Source organism: Gouania willdenowi, chromosome 20 (assembly GCF_900634775.1).
Source record: "Gouania willdenowi chromosome 20, fGouWil2.1, whole genome shotgun sequence".
NCBI lineage: Eukaryota > Metazoa > Chordata > Actinopteri > Blenniiformes > Gobiesocidae > Gouania > Gouania willdenowi.
Genome location: NC_041063.1, coordinates 13,629,509 through 13,647,185, shown reverse-complemented (window position 1 = coordinate 13,647,185; position 17,677 = coordinate 13,629,509). Strand labels below are relative to the sequence as shown.

Genomic DNA, 17,677 nt, shown 5'->3' with positions numbered 1-17,677 from the left:
AACAGTATTACTGTAATCTCACTTTAAAACCCTTTAAACAGATCAGGTCCTCACAGATGTCAGGTCACACCAATCCCAGCTGCACCGACTGAACAGGCCAGCATTGGGTTGGGTCAGGACTGCTTTCTTTTCTTATACTCAAGATAAACACAATACAGTCAACTCCAAATGTGGATGTTTGTAGTAAAAACAAAAAATACTATAATTATATATACACATGTATACAATGTAAATAAACAGTATTTGTATGTAGCTTTGTAAACTAACAAACTGTCATTGGAATCTACAGTTTTATGATGTTCATTGTGGCAGCTGAAATTCATGTGTAAGAATAAACATGTGTTTGCAACAATTGTTTCTCATTTTTTGGACACTATTGATCACAACGGTATTAAACAAGAAACCTTTTACTAAAGATAATACATATATATTTTTATATCGTATCACTTTAAATCCCAAGTTGTATATTTTAAATCAATTTATCATTTTCACAATTAATGCAAATATTTTTTAAGCAAAAATAAGTTTTGATTTCTGATTTAGATCAGTTAAAACCACTCATTTTTCAATGAATTGTTTCACTGTAGCTTCTAATGAGAAATGTCATTACACAGGCCAAATTTGAAAGAATTTTTATTTATTTATTTATTTAAGAAGTTAAGGTAAATATGAAAAGGCCAACTTTTATCACAGTAGGAGCCACAAACATGTGATTGCTCAATTACCACAATTCATTTCAGCATGTAAAGAACAAATCTGACTTTTGTTACAGGAAAGAAAAAAGGCATTTGTTTTTAACTGTTGTGCCATTGTGTATATATTCCTGTCATATAATTTGTTCTCACGTTCTGTATTTTTGGAGGTAATTTTTAAATTTCTGTTGTTTTTCTGGAGTCAATATACGTATGTATTTGTGATGTTTTGTGTGTGAGCCTGTGTTTTGTTTTTTTATTTTCTGTCAATGGCGTAATTGTATCTATTTTTGTTGTCGTTTTGAGGAAATTTGTTTTATTTGTGTATTAAATCTATCTAATCTATTAATATTGTGCGATTTTGGGGTAGCCTAAAATTAGACTGCGGGCCGCATGTGGACATGTGTGAGACTCTGTTAAAGACACCTCAGGGGGTGGGCACAGGAGCTCCTTGTTTTCGCTGATTAGGATTGCGATGTCTGAGAAGTGGAAGCCTCTGTTTTCTCTCTCTGTTTGAGGAAGTATTTGTGTTGTTTCAAGGTTGATTTGCTTCTCAGAAGTTGCCATTGAGCAGCTTTGTGTTGTGACAGGAGTGTCGAGGAATGCACCAAAAAGGAACGTTTACATCTGCTACTGCAAAGACAAAACAGACACATCCATCCATCCACTGGGTGGTAAGGCTACCAATGGAACGAGTTAGGTTTTCAAAGTGTTTATTTAAATAAATATTTACATAACAGCTTCGTATAAATTGATTTTCCTCTTACAGAACACATTTTTTTTGAAAAGCAACGTATTTGACAGGGAAAAAGATAAGGGATGGATTACAAGGGGAAAGTTAATTTGTGTCGTTAAGAAAGGCCAAAGTTCATCTGAAGCCCTGGTGTGAATCACTGAGTAAATATTCAGTATTAAAGGCTAAAACTCAATCATCACACACATAAAAACATTTTACACGTGAGCTCCAAGGCCTCACTCATCTTCCATTATAAATCTAGTAAGAATATGCATGAATCTACATAATTATTTGATATACTTTTTAGATCATCAGTACTAAAAAAAAAAAAAAAAAAAAAAAAAAAAAAAACAGTAAAAAATATGCTACATGCTAAGAAAAATAAAAGTCCACATGCAGGTCAGAGGAACATATGGGTGAGAAGAAGAAGAAAAAAAGCAACAATTTAAGTTGAATACAATTCAGTCAGGCACAAAAAAGGAAAAGACAGCCTTGGTGAAGTCTAGAAAAAACAGATGAGGTACAGCGTAGGCGATAATGCCCTTCTTAGTTGTGTACAGTATATGGCTCGGCTTTAAAAACAACATTTTAGGCAAAGTGATCTCAGGGCACACGAAGAACGGCTGAGCTACAATTGTAACCCACGTCTTCTCATTCGTCGTTTTAAAATGATTCTGTTTTAATTAAAAGGGTGGATGAAAAAGATTCAAATTAATCAAACTTAAAGAGTTGGTGTGTAACAAGTTGAGCTTTACTGCTAAAAAAAAAAAAAAAAACAACCTACAGGTAACAAGTGGACAGCATGAGGACAAAGTCTTAAAATAAACCATAGATTTTTGCAGTGAATTTGTGTTATTCTAATCAAGAACTTTAACGTTTTGTATTGCTGTTTGACTTCAAAAATATGCAAAGAAAATACTGTTTAATTAAAACACTATAAAGGCAAGGATTAAAGACGTATTAAAAGCATTTTAAAAACACTTTGTTGTTTCCTAATCCTGAGATTTATTAACCTAATGTGAAACTTAGTAAATTGTAGTTGCTGTTTCAGAAACAACATGAAATGATTCAGTATCTGAGATTTCAGATAAATTTATTAAAGACTGTCATACTGTGTCGGTTTTGGGCTGGGAGGAGGGTGTGCTGCTCACAAAGTTATAAACCAAAAACTGAGAGGTACCGAAATAACGGGTGGCAAAGAGTTTTCCATCAGGAGTGGGGTCTGAGAAAGCGATCTCGTCTTTGCTCAGGTACGAGCCGTAGATGAAGTTGTTCCTGTGCAGACAGACAGACAAACAAACAGAGCAAAGAAAGTTAGCTGCTTTAATTTAAACTCTTTCACCTGCCACTGTGAAGCGACGCTGACCTGAGGCACTCCAGCATGCGTGAGGCGATGCCCTGGCGTCGCATCATGTTGACCACCCAGATGCGGCTGATGCCACAGATGGCCGGCTCGGGCGATGTGGAGCAGCACCAGGCTCTCTGACGCTCAAACATCAGCTTCTCCCCCTCTGAGCCCTCGGGCACAGACTCTTCTATCACCCTGTAGCCCTGTGGGTGAACGGGATCACATGGTGAAGTCAAACCAAACTAAAGACACATTTTTTTTAAAAATCACCAAATGACTTGAAATATAAAAACCAATGTATCCAGAGTTGAGGTCAATTACATTTCTCAATTATGTCTTCAATTATCCATGTTCGGCTAATTTGTTTCTCATCTCTTGCTTACCTTGTCAGGCTTCCTAATAAATGGAAATATTGGTATTAATATTTTTGGTGTGGGAGTGTGACCCTTTTTTTCTGTCTGTATAGCCCAAGATTATTATTTTTTTATGGTAAAATGATCCTAGAAAGAAGTGACAGGTAGTGGGAAAAGTTGATATGAAACATATTTTAATAATTATTAACCAGTCGAGGCAGATGACTGCCACCTGAACCTGGTTCTGCCAGATATGTCTTCCTTTACTGTCGCTAAATGCTTGTTCATGTGAATCTTGTTGGGTTCTTTCTTTCTTATTATGAATTTTATATTGTTGAGCACTTTGTGATGACTGTTGTTTTTTGCGCTATATAAATAAAGTTGAATTGAAGTGAATTAACTACGTATGTGTAAACCATAGAACTGTAACAGTATACCCCTTGGTTTGCGTTTAATTAAATTGTAAATGACAGTTTTCAGATAATTTCCATGCCTTTTACAATTACAAAGTCAATTATCTGAACTCAATTACAATTCAATTACATTAGCAACATCATTTTCCAATTACAATTATAATAATTATGCCATTTACAATTACAACTATAATTGACCCGATCCAACAGGTTGTGTTTTATAGTATAATATCTAATATCTAAACCTCACACCTCCTGTATGTGCTCTGCTATGAGACATCCAGCCACTTTCTTGTCGTTGGAGATGAAAAGGAATGTTTTGGTCTGGGAAGGACACTTGGTCTCCACCTGCTGGAAGCCCAGGTCATTGTCCACCATCTCGCGGATCTCCTCCACCTGTGGAACCGAGGTACAACAGTCAACAAATGCAATCTAGCCACAAACCATGTGACACAGCTGTGGGAAACACATATGCTCAGTTATCTGTACACACACCTTCTTTAAAGCATATTTGGGATCGTCAGGCAGCACGAGGATGATCTTGCCATCTGGATATTCACCCAGAATCCTTTCTTTCTTCCATCCCTGAAAGAAAACATAGAAAGAAATCTTTGTATATATGTACTTATTTCTATCATCCTTATATTTATTATTATTATACTGTTTGTGGTTTGTTTTTCAGGTTTTTTTTGCACCATCAACCAAGTAAAATCCCTTGTATTGTCTAAAAACTTTACTTAGCAAAAAAACTGAAATGTTTTTTTTTTTCTTTAAATCAGTACATTTATATTCTTTATACAAATATAGAAAAACATTTATTATTTTATATTATTCCTGTTTTTAATGTGATAAATAATAAACTTGGATTCTGTGGTTTTAATCACTTTGATCATCACAGTTTAGACACAAGCAGGTCCTTCTCACCACATATTTGACAGCACTGATGAACTGGTTGTGGAAGAGTAGGTGCTGAGACTCATCCTCAGGGTTGGCAGCAGAGTAGAGCATCCCACACACGCTGCAGGCCACTGGTCCAAAGTGCTTCTGGCCTGCATCCTAGCAGGCAAAAGAAAACAGAACCCACACTGTAAAATGTTCCTAAGAGTGGAAAATACTTCACTAGTCAGAGACGAATGCATAGAAGTGTTTTTACTTCACTAGGGAACACTGGGAACAAACTACAACCAAAATGGTGTCAAGTGAATCATCGTGCTCCTTGTCTGGCAAAAAAACAATAAAATCATGAAAAGAATGAAGCAAAAACACTCACGCATCCATCTAAGGGACTCCACATCCCACAATGCACACAAAATGGCAACAGAGTGTTTAAGGTGGAGATGAAAACTAACTTTTGAGTGGGAATTTCAACATTTTACATCGTTTTTTGAGCAATTAATCTTGAATTTATTAATCTATCTTTATTATGGATTGATATATTAAAAAAGATTCGTGCAGGAGCTTCAATTGTTAAAGATCACAGCAAAAATCGGTTATTTTTTTTAAAAAAGTTTTTTTTCTAATTCTTTTTTCCCTATTCCACAAAATTTCTTCATCATTTTCAAGCCTTTAAAAAATGTGAATTTGTTAAAGGTTAAAGCCTTTAATATCGCTTAATATTTAGGGGACTATATAAAATGTATGCTCTTAAAAAGGCTTTTCTTCTTTCACAACTAAAAGTCACGTTTAATTAAAAACAATAGGCCTAGGTTTAAATTGTAACTTTACTCAATTAAAACACAAAATAATGAAATGAGCCACACTTTAGGCCCTTGAGGATGAACACAGGAGCAGCTCACTTACAATAATAGTTTGAGTGCCGTCTTTATCAGCATCCTTCAACTTTCGGACCTCTCTTTGTAGACAACTGTCAGACAGAGGAATCTCAGCGTCTTGTTGCTTCGCTGCTCCGCTGTGATAACAATCACACAAACATGAAATGATTTGATCTGCTAAAGGAAGACATTTCAAACAAATTCAGAAAATCTTCTTACTCTTGAGCAGGCTTTTCTGACGTCTCCTCTGTCGTCTTAACTGTTTCCATCTTGGTCTCTTGAGAACTGGCAACAGTTACAACTGTAGGAAAGATTTTTTTATCCATTCGTAAATTACGGTAAAGCTGATAATTGAAATCATAATTGCAACAAAGTATCAGTATAAACCCCAATCATATAATCCTCCTATACAGTGTTATTTTGCCAACTAAAACTTAGCTGGAACTTTACTGTCACAACCTTTTATTCTGTGATGAGAATGTAAATTTAAGAAGTACTGACAACAACTAAAACAAAATCACGATCAACTGACAAGTGAAACCGTGATGAAAAAAAGTTGATGCTGGCCAGCTGAACGATCTGGTTTGCTGCCTTGAATATTCTGCTTTTTTGATTAATTATCCTAACTCAAATGTAAACTGAGGATTGGAGCTTTATTCTTGCATGCTGTAAGTCATTGTTTCAAATGTATAGGAAGTAAACAAAAAACTGAAGAACATGATTATGTATTGCACTTTTTCTAGCAGGCCTTAGACATTTTTTGTTTTATTTTATCATACAAGAGTAATATAGTACATTCTTAGTTTAAAAGACTAAACACATGATATGGTACCATGACAAGTAGAGTAAAATTTTGCAAAATCTATTACAGTATAACAAAACTGGCAAACTACTGAAAAAAAAAAACTAAAAATGAGAAAATAAAACTGAAGACAACGGACTATTGTTTAACTAAAACAAAACTAAAAGACTAAAATGTGACTTTAAATAAATCCACCACTTTAAGTCTAAAATTAAATAAAATATTCTTGTCAAAATTAACATTGCTTCTAAAACATCATTATTGTAATTAAACATGCATGGAAAGTAGACCTGAAGGCTTATCTTCTTCTGTGTTGGATGAGGAGGTATGAGGAGGTGAAAGTGACTCAGCAGTTTCCTGTAGATCAGAAAAACAGGTGAAAGGTAGCTCCAAATGTTTCATCTTCACCAACAACTGCGTTTAACTTATTGACATACTGTGCAATGGCTGTTGTCCTGTGACGAGGCGTTGGACGCTTCCTGAGGAACATCAGCCTCTGTAGACGATGATTTGTTCACAGGTATGGCTGAAACAACCGGCTGAGCTGCTGGAGGTATAGACTGCTTCACTGGTACCTTACTGGTAGCAGCTGGGTCTGACTGGAGGGAAGCAGAGGCAGCAGGCTTGGACTGGCACTGGCTTGGAGCTGAAACAGCCTTAGACTGTGCTGCAGTGGAGACTGGTAGCTGTGGTGAGGACGGTGTTGATGAAGCTGTGTTGTTCAGTGAGATCTTTGACTGAGCCACTGGTGCAACTGTGGGCTTTGCTTGAGCAACTTTTGTGGGGCATGGAGCTGCAGCGGTAGGCTTGGACTGACCGGTGCGTTGGGAAGGTGTGGGGTGAGCTTTGAGATTTGCTTGGTTGGAAAGCGGAGATGGAAGCGCTAGTTTGGATGGAGCAGCAGCTTTAGATTGAACACTTGTGTTTGACGGTGGGTTGGAGCGGATGGATTGTGGATTGGTCTTTACTGGAGGAACTGGTAAAGGCTCATCATCCAGTTCAAAGTCAGCAAAGGAGTACTTGGGCCTTGGCCTGTACGGCTTGTACTCAATTTTACCTTTGTGTTTCTGAGCCGTAAGTCCGTTGGGCATGGGGGGAGGCACTGCAGGAAGGCTTCTCTTTGTTGCAGCTCTAACTGATTTTGGAGCAGGAACTGCAGCAGCTGGAGCAGCTGCAGCTTTAGAAGCCTGGGCCTTACTTTGTCTTGTAATTCTGCGATTTTCTGTAGCCGGGGGTTCAGGTTGAGGAGCTTCCAATTTGGTAGTTTCAGATTTTGCGACTTTAGTTTCAGGAGTTTCAGATTTTACAGGTTTCTTTTTAGAGGATTCAGTTTTGGCGAGATCGGTTTTTAAGCTATCGGTTTTTGCTGGTTCACTTGTAGCTTCGTCCATTTTCAGAGGCTCTTCCTTAACTGGAGCAGATATGCCACTAGGAGCAGGACTTGGAGGGGATGTTTTTAGTGGACTGGCTGCAAGTGGAGTTGATATACCACCTAGAAACAGGGAGGTGGCAGAATAGGGCGCCTGCCAGTCTATGTCAGAAAACATCTGGTTAGCCTGGTCGGATTTGAGTTTCTTCACTCTTGCCCAGGACATCTTCTCTCTCTGCAACTCAACCTGTCTCAGTCGTTGATATCGAGTGAGCTTCTTTTTCTCGTGTGCTTTTAATGGCACTGAAATCTGACTGATGAAGAAACGTCTCTTTTGAGGTTCTGCAGCTGGCTTTTCCTCAGCTGAACTTGTTGCTTGGCAGGGCTCGGCTGCTGGTGCCTCCTCAGCAGGAGTTGCTGAAGATGGGCACTCCTCTGCTTTGACAGGATTTTTGACGTTGATGGGCTCTGAGGCTTCCGTTTCTTTGCGGGTACTTTCCTTGGCAATAGCTTGAGCCTTGGCTGCTGCGACTGCGAGCTTTTCCTCCTCAATCTTTTTCAGCAGCATGCTGTCGGTGGCAATGTCCTCTGCGATTTCATGACAGAGCGCCAAAAGATTGAGCTGCTCCCTCTTCGCAGACCTTTTGGCTGCTGCAGCTTTTTGTTCAGCCAGGGCCGCAAGTCGAGCTTTGGTTCTTGCCTGGGTGTTCATTTCTTGCTTTTTGGGTTTTTCCATGTTTGGTTCTGTCTTCCTATCTTCAGTCTTTTGATCTGCAGTGGTTTGGCTAATGTTGACTGCAGAGGTATCCTCTTTGCTCTTCTCTTCTAACTTTATGTCAACCTTTTGAGGAGCTTCTGCTTCAGGTGTTTGTGTTGGCTTTTCTATTATCATTATCGAATCATCTTTATCGTCTTCCTCTTCTACAACTACAACCTCATGTCCTAGCTCCATATCCTCCAAGATTTGAACTTCTTGCAGATCCAAATGGCCTTCAGAGTTTTGCATTCCCCTTGCACAACTATCATAAGTAGTGTCTTGAGCATCCGTCTGTGACGAATCAACATCCATCATCATGGTGGACAACTGCTGATCGGAGTTTGGAATTAAATTTTCTTGTGCCATTTTTTCTTGATCTAATGCCTCATTTGAAGAAGGCACTAGATATTCTTTGACTTCATTAGCAGCTTCACACAACAGTGTTTCTGTTACAGATTGGGAACCATTTAATATGCTTTGATTTTCAGTGGCCTCGACCTCCCCTGACAGGCCTGATTCAGCAGCAGCCTGAGTGATGATATCAAAGTGAGTGTCACTCTCTGGGACTGGTTCTAAGATCATATACTCTTCAGTTGAATCGTCCATGATCTGAACTTCCATAGTAGCTGTAGTTGTTGGTGTGACATCTGCAACCTCCTGAAGTTCTGTCGTCTCCTGCACCTGCTGAGAAAAGTCTGGAACACTGCCGTTCTCTTGATCATTTTCATTTTTTTCTGTGGAAACTTCCAAATGGCCATTTGGTGTGCTGATTTCATCACTCAGGCTGACGATTGTGACACTTTCTACATTTGCAGTTTCATTAGTTTCATCCAACTGTGAAGAAACAGGACTTTCATTCAAACTGGGAGTTTGTACCCTCACTGCATTAACTTCATCATTTGGGACACACGTTTCATCGCCAACAATGTTCACACTTTCAGTTGATGAAGCAGCAATTTCTTCTGGAACTTTGTTTTCAAGAAAGTTGATGGGGCTTTGTTTCAATTGGTCAGAGTGTAAGTCCAGTAAAGAGATTCCCACATGTTTCTCTGCATCCGTCTGTGACGAATCAATGTCCAATATCATAGTGAACGGCTGCTGATCAGAGTTTTCAATTACATTCTTAGCTTTTACCATTCCTTCAGAATTAGGACTTTTATCCAAACTGGTATCTTCTACCCTAACTGCAGTAACTTTTTGATCATTTGGGACACACGTTTCATCGCCAACAATGTTCACACTTTCAGTTGATGGAGCAGAAATTTCTTCTGTAACTTTGTTTTCAAGAAAGTTGATGGAGCTTTGTTTCATTTGTTCAGAGTGTAAGTCCGGTAACGAGAAGCCCACATGCTTCTCTGCAACTGTCTGTGAGGAATCAATGTCCATTATCATGGTGGATGGCTGCTGATCAGAGTTTTCAATTACATTCTCTGCTTTTGCCATTTTTTCTGAATTAGGAATTTTATCCAAAGTGGCATCTTCTACCCTCACTGCAGTAACTTCTTGATCATTTGGGACACAAGTTTTAACACCAACAATGTTCACACTTTCAGTTGATGGAGCAGCAATTTCTTCTGCAACTTTGTTTTCAAGAAAGTTGATGGAGCTTTGTTTCATTTGTTCAGAGTGTAAGTCCAGTAACGAGATGCCCTCATGCGTCTCTGCATCTGTCTGTGATGAATCAATGTCCATTATCATGGTGGACGGCTGCTGATCAGAGTTTTCAATTACATTCTCAGCTTTTGGCATTTTTTCAGAAAAAAGAGTTTCATCCAAACTGGTAGTTTGCACCATCACTGCAGTAACTTCTTGATCATTTGGGACACATGTTTCATTGTTAACAATGTTTGGACTTTCAGTTGATAGAGCAGCAATTTCTTCTGAAATTTTGTTTTCAAGAAAGTTGATGGAGCTTTGTTTCATTTGTTCAGAGTGTAAGTCCGGTAAAGAAATGCCCACATGCGTCTCTGCATCTGTCTGTGATGAATCAATGTCCATTATCATGGTGGACGGCTGCTGATCAGAGTTTTCAATTACATTCTCAGCTTTTGGCATTTTTTCAGAAAAAAGAGTTTCATCCAAACTGGTAGTTTGCACCCTCACTGCAGTAACTTCTTCATCATGTGGGACACAAGTTTCAACACCAACAATGTTCACACTTACAATCGATGGAGCAGCAATTTCTTGTGTAACTTTGTTTTCAAGAAAGTTGATGGAGCTTTGTTTGATCTGTTCAGAGTGTAAGTCCAGTAAAGAGACGCCCACTTGTTTCTCTGCATAGATCTGTGACGAATCAATGTCCATTATTAAGGTGGACGGCTGAAGATCAGAGTTTTCAATTACGTTCTCAGCTTTTGCCATTTTTCCAGAAACAGGACTTTCATCCAAACTAGTAGTTTGTACTCTCACTGCAGTAACTTCTTCATCATGTGGGATACAAGTTTCATTGCCAACAATGTCCACACTTTCAATCAATGAAGGAGCAATTTCTTCTGTAACTTTGTTTTCAAGATAGCTGATGGAGCTTTGTTCCATTTGTTCAGCATGTAAGTCCAGTAAAGAGATTCCCACATGTTTCTCTGCAGCTGCTGAAACCTCCTTGTCGTCGACATTGCTCTCTGGACTACTGATGGGCTCATAAACTATTTGGGTTTCATGATACTCAGATTGATTAATTGTCTTAATCTGTTCTTCTGGTACCTGAATTTCAATATCAGTGTGTGATTGGTCACAAACCATAAATATTCCTTCACTGCTTTCAGCTCCTTCTTCTTGTCCTTCAGCGTCACTCACAGATTCATACATATTATCCTTGTTTATTTCTTGACTCACAATTTCTTCCTTTTTACCACAACTTTCTATTAGATACTCCATCTTATCCCCATCATCATCAATATCACCCTCCATCAGTGTGTCAATTTGATTTTCTGCATTAGGAATTGGCTCTGACTGAGCTGCAGAGTGTTCACAGACCTCCTCTGAGGGCATGTGGTTTTTCTGTTCAGCTACTGTTGCTGAATGTGAGTCTTCTTCCAATGAAGGAACTCTTTCTACATTAGCTTGTGTTTCTGGAACATTAATGACTTCAGAGATAGCTCTGTCTTCAATATGCTTTGGGTCCTCACACATTGAATCATTTGGAATTCTGTCTACTGCGATGACTTCACTGACCTCCATATCAACCTGCTCTTGTACTACCATGTCAGATCTCAGATCAGGCATCTCCTTTATTGACGCTGTTGTGTCAGTGCCCCTCATTACGTGATTTTTAGGTACAGGCATCAAGTCATTCATTTCACCATCTGAGTTCATTAGATCTTTTGGAACTTCACTGTCAGTACAGGGTTCACTATCAGTACATGGTTTACTGTCAGTATTGGGTTTACTATCAGTACATAGTTTACTGTCAGTACTGGGTTCACTGTCAGTACTTGGTTTACCGACAGTACTGGGTTCACTGTCAGTGCTTGGTTTACCGACAGTACTGGGTTCACTGTCAGTGCTTGGTTTACCGATAGTTCTGGGTTCACTGTCAGTACTTTGTTTACCGATAGTACTGGGTTCACTGTCAGTACTTTGTTTACCGATAGTACTGGGTTCACTGTCAGTACTTTGTTTACCGATAGTACTGGGTTCACTGTCAGTACTTTGTTTACCGATAGTACTGGGTTCACTGTCAGTACTTTGTTTACCGATAGTACTGGGTTCACTGTCAGTACTGGGTTTACCCTCAGTACTTAGTTTACAGACAGTACTGGGTATACTGTCAGTACTATGTTTACTGTCATGCTGCTGGTGTTGTTGATTTTGCATTTCAACACTTTGTACATTTGTACCATCATCTTGTTTGTCTGTTGTCTGTCTCTCTACTTCTTCTGGACTCTGTGTTTCAGTAAAATGCTCCGAGACTCCATTTTTCACACGCACTGTTGTCTGACCCTCTTTCTCATTATCATCAACATTGGCAGACATTCCTGTTGTGTCTTCTGGAACATCCCAGCCCTGGGTTTGAATTTTCACTGCAGGTGCCGTATTGCTAATCTCTGAAGTTGCAGTGGCATCTACATCAGCATCAATTTGATTTTCATCGCTTTGTGTTTCCATTGCTTTGGAGTCATCTGAGGATGATGAAACTTCCATCAGAGTTTGATTTTCTTCTTCAGTCACAGATCCAAAAGTCCGGTTGTTCTCACTACACACAGTATTAGAAGCTTCTGATGTTAAGTCTTGTACTTCAGGTGTGTCACCTGTAATTTGTTCTCCAGTTTCTTGATTTTGTACTTCCATTATCGGAGCTTCATTAGGGCTTTTTTTCATGTCTGTTAATGAATCTGCTTTGCTTGTCTGCTGCATTGATGTCTGCATGTCTGCAATGGTTTGACCGTCTTGTGTCATACAATTAAATTCCACCCGTGTGTAATTTTCAAAAACTGTTACAGGTCCCACTTTGTTATCTACATGATATTCAGTAGATGGCTCCATGGGATGATCTTTGACCTCGTCAATTATCTCTGCTTCCCTTTCAGCCTTTGGTAAAATATTGCAGGCCTCTCCTGTCATGGTTGCAACGTGTGTTTTCTCTTCCACTTCATTCTCTGCAACAGCCACACATTCAGCATCTTCATTGCTCTTTGACGTGGTGGATTCACCATCTTTTGGTTTCTCACAGGTCTGCGGCTCCATGTGAGCTGCAGAGTTTGAGCAAGTTGAAATTGCTTGTGTCTCCATTTCAATTTTATCCTGACTCTCAGATCCACTTGCACATTCAAAGTTTTCAATATTTTCAAGGTTTTCAGCCACAGGATGAATGTCAGTAGCTAGAGCTGCAGGTGGTTCATGGACCTGCTGATTCTCCTCACACTCTACTTTAACACAAGATCCATCTGTAGAATTCCCTGATGCTTGTATACTCAGTATTTTCTTTTCAGTGATGTTGCCATCTCCTACGAAACCTTCTGTACTTTTTCTGTTTTCATGTAGCATAATATTTGTTGAAAGTTTGTCACCATCCAGTGTTCTCAGGTTGGATACTGGTAGCTCATTTGAACTCACCAAATCTTCTGAATCCATATGTTTATGACAAATATGTATACTCTTGCTATCTACACCAACATCTTCTATTTGGTCTGTGTCCTTTTCATCATTATCGGTTATTTCTTCAGTCTTTTCTGGAAACTTGTGGTTCTCTTGATTTTCTTGTACAGCTTTTGTTGAACTCAAACTACTTTCTACAGTAAAACAATCTGCAGCCCTGTCTCTGTGATTTTGCTCAAAATCATGAGTCAATAATGGAGTATTATTGCTGTCTTGAGGTTGAGTAGGCATCTCAGCAGATTGAGAGTCTGGCTCTTTTTCATTACTTTCTTCAAAGGGCTCCTCAGGCTTTCCATCCACTGTGTTCACATCAGTGTTTGAGCTAATGTCTGCCATCTGCTCCTGTGCATTTACAGATTTAACTTGATTTTCCAATTCCACTTGTATTTTAACTTCAGAGTCTGTTTTAGTGTCTAACTGGTCGGTTGATGCATTTGTTATGAGAACTTCATTTGTTTGAGTTTGACCTTCTTGATGACTCGCTTCACCCATTATAGGGGAAGAGTTTGTTTCAATAGAAACGACTTCTTTTAAAACACAACTCTCACTCATTGAAACTTCTGCAGAATCAACTTCCAGCTTGTGCAGGTCAATAATATCATTGTGGCATTTTATGATTACCTCATTTTCTTTTGGAACTAAATTTGTCGAGCCATCAGATCGATTTTCACTGCCTACGATTGTATTTTCTTTTTCTTGGCTTGTTGAATCTCGCTTTTCATCTGCTTGATCCTCCTTAATATGGCTGGTATTAATGGATTCAATAACAAAAAAAGAGGATGGTGATGAGTTTTGAATATTCTCCCCCTCCTTACACTCTGGAGTATCCAATGGTCCATTTTTCTCCACTGCTGGCTCAAAGTCTATTATTTGCTCAGAGAAATCCGATAATACAACCTCAGCCTGTTGAATATCCGCACTTGTTGCTTCTCCCTGTATGTTTACTAATGCTGGGCTCTGTGTTGCAAACATATCCTTTGACACATCGATTATTGCATTATCTGTGGACTTTTGTGTTGACTTTGACAATTCCTCTGTCGTGTGAGCTTGATCTGTGCTCTGAGAAGACGCCGACTCTGAAAATCTACCATAGTCATGATCCATTTGTACAGGGCTGACAGGTACAGGTGGTGAACTGTGGATTGGGTCTTGCGATTCAAGACTTTCCTCAGTCCTACGTTTGGCTTTACGATTAGAATACTGTCTGACACATCGGGCCTTGTCGTCATTGTCCCTCGCTCGAAAAAAGTCAGCCCTGCCATCGTCACCACTTAATTCTTCCTCAGAATCAGTGGAGGCTGTTCGCTTCAGGGAGGTTTTCGAGTTTCCTCGCTGTGATTCTGCTTCAACGCAGGAGGCACTTGCGGCATTTAGGAGCTTGGCTTTTTTGACAGGTGGGTCATAGACCATTATGCTAGCATCTGTTATGGAGGAGCTCTGTTTATCCTCACCACCTTCCACTGACAGTTTGTTTTTAGTGTGTGGTGCTGTTGTGTTTTCATCTAACCCTCGTGATACTAGAGACTCGTTGATAGTTGCTGGTGAAGCCTCCTCGACCTCATCAGTATTCCTGGGCAGTGGATCATGAGGAGTTGATGGTCTCTTCGGGGCCGGCATACTCTGGAAAGAGTTTATAAAAACATAACATGGGTGAAAAGTTCTGAGAACATATGCTGTTAACATAACACAATAAAACTAAAGGGACACCAAAGTCAACCCTGCCATGAAGACTACTTCTACAAACTTTTGGGTTGCTTTTTGGAGCTACGCAACATTAAGTGCATTGTGATAGGATTCAGACATATTAAGTGATAATCAATGCATATATTTTCAATGATTTTAATGGTAAATTACATGAAATACTGTAAATGGAATGTTAACAGGTATTTTAAAAGCACTATGTTTGAGCTGCTGATTTTGTTTATTATATACAATAAACTGTACATATTCTATCATTTAGAGGAGTCATTTTTGTTAAGTGTATATGTTACAAGCAAGGATGTTGCTACTTTGGCACTTTACCATGCAATTCTAATTAAACAGTTTAAGGATATCCTCTGCTAGTTTGATAAAGAGTAAAAGAGGTAAATGTTTCCAGCCACTGAATGCAAATGCTGTGTTTTTTTTTACAGCAATTCCTCAGAGAGAAACAAAGAAATAGTGTGAAAATGTAGATCTAGATGTATTGATTTAAGATGCAGAGATTCGCAGTCCCTATAATCAAATCATGATGTTTCTAAAGATTCAATCAAATGATCATAAACTTGTAGAAAGTTGGCAGATATCACATTCCAGTTGAAACATAACTATTCACAAAGTATGTATATATAGCCTTGACGGACTGCACAAAACATTAAAATTTAGAGCAGAAACAAAAAGCCATGTTGTCCAATGACAGTGCTTGACCTTACAATTGTTCTTTTGGAATGTAGGTCAAATTTACCTAAAATGTATTACTGATTCTTGTCAAAAGTTGGAAGCTGCAATGTCTACAAATAGTACAACTTCAATTCTAACCTGACAATGCCGATTTCATTGTAGCTTAAATGAGTGAAAAGGATCAAATTTGATATTAATGGAGAAAAATACGTCAGGATTCATCGTGACAGTCTAAGTAAATAGAAAAAATCTGATCATATTTGAGAATTTTGACAGGTGATAAATTGTAATATTGGTTATATCCCATACAACATAGGTGCAAATGTACCTACTGACTAAAGCAGTAGCCTGTTAAGTGTTATTTATCCTTTTAGCACAAATTGTGTCCGGCGGCGGCAATGCAATAATAGAACACATATAAACCATAGCGGACGTAATTCGACCATGAACTACTGATCAGTGTGATGACCTGACTGTCTTTATAAGAGCAAACAGACACAACAGGGCAAAGCAGTTCCTCACAAACAGTCCGATACGGAGCTAAGAGCGGCTAGCACTGATGGAGCTAATCGTTAGCTGCAGGAGCCAACTCGCTAGAAATGTGCAAACTGAGACTCCCAACAGCGGCTAAGCACAGCGAACCGAGCCTCCATACACCACCCATCCCCTTAACGCTGTCACAGAGTAAAAAGCAGTGCGGTAAAATGTCAAAGTAACTCACTCTTGATGTTTTCTTCTTCAACAACAGCTGTGTTTTTTTTTTTCTTTCCTGTGAATAAAAAATTAACTGTACTTCCGGAAACACACAGCGGATGTGACGTATGATCTCTTCAAGCGTACCAACTCTAAATCATCTTTTTAAAACATTTAAAAAATAATGTTTCAAACATTACATAATATGGAGAAAATAGGACAAAGCAGATAAGAAAATGGATAGATGGATAATAATAATAATAATAATAATAATAATAATAATAATAATAATAACAATATATGCTATGGTGTTAAAGATGGAGTTTACTCTCCATATTTTTAAAGCTCAGTAGTGTTTTTGGGAAAATGCATATGGGAGGTCAGAGATCTTTGTTGGCTTGGATTGCAAACACTGTCCTAATTCCAGAGGACCGGTCCAGTAAACTTCCATCCATCCATCCTGGATTGTGTGAGGACACCCGTGTACCCAGACAGAACACACATGTGCACCTCTGTGTCTGTATGGACCTTGTTTTATAAATTTATGATGAGATTATTTATTCGAACAGGTCAGGCCCATCAGCAAACTTTTTCCACAAAGTTGGGAGCATAAAAATGTCGCAGTGATAATGATGTGCTGAGGCAGTAACATTGAAGCCAATCAAACATCCTTTTTCATTCAAAGGGTTTGGGACATAATCTTAATAAATAATCTCAATAAATCTGTTGTACCTTTTCTGGCATAGGTGAATCCTGTTAATCCGATTGCTTGTGGTTTGTAGACTATTTACCTGCACATCTATAATGAGATCATTGTTACATTGTTATGAGTTGGTAGATTGCTCACTATACTATACTTGTATTTATCCATTGTATAATTTACTGAAATGAGCATTTGCATTTAATTAACAGTCTTTTACTTAATTATGTATGTTTTTCTTATTCTTTTATTTGTTTAGCATTTCTTCTTTTCATCTGAAATATTTCTGAACCCTCTATAAAAAAAAAAAGAAATTCCCCCCTGGGATCAATGAAGTATTTCTGATTCTGATTGAGGCCAAACATGTGGATACACCATGGCAGTCTATAGAGTGAATAATAACACAATAGAAGGCAATGTAATAGGAACCACATAATACATAAAGTTAGTATTATACTTGCTTATGTGAAACTGTTGATTTTTCCCCATTAAATAGAACTTCTGCATTTGCTAGATTAGTTGCCATGAGATGATCGAGCTGCATTAATGACACTATAATACTATCATTA

General features: G+C 38.5%; 1 protein-coding gene across 1 annotated transcript; it reads right to left on the bottom strand.

Annotated features, from left to right (window-relative positions):
* Positions 1-1,798: 1,798 nt before the first annotated feature.
* LOC114454184 (uncharacterized) lies at positions 1,799-16,507 on the bottom strand. The gene is made up of 10 exons (XM_028434452.1): positions 16,437-16,507; positions 6,554-14,956; positions 6,407-6,473; positions 5,534-5,615; positions 5,343-5,451; positions 4,467-4,598; positions 4,038-4,127; positions 3,795-3,938; positions 2,795-2,979; positions 1,799-2,703 (listed from the first exon to the last, which is right to left on the bottom strand). Exons 2-10 carry the CDS (start codon positions 14,951-14,953, stop codon positions 2,535-2,537), a joined length of 9,378 nt encoding a protein of 3,125 aa, XP_028290253.1. The 5' UTR covers positions 14,954-14,956; positions 16,437-16,507; the 3' UTR covers positions 1,799-2,534.
* Between the last annotated feature and the right edge of the window lie 1,170 nt (positions 16,508-17,677).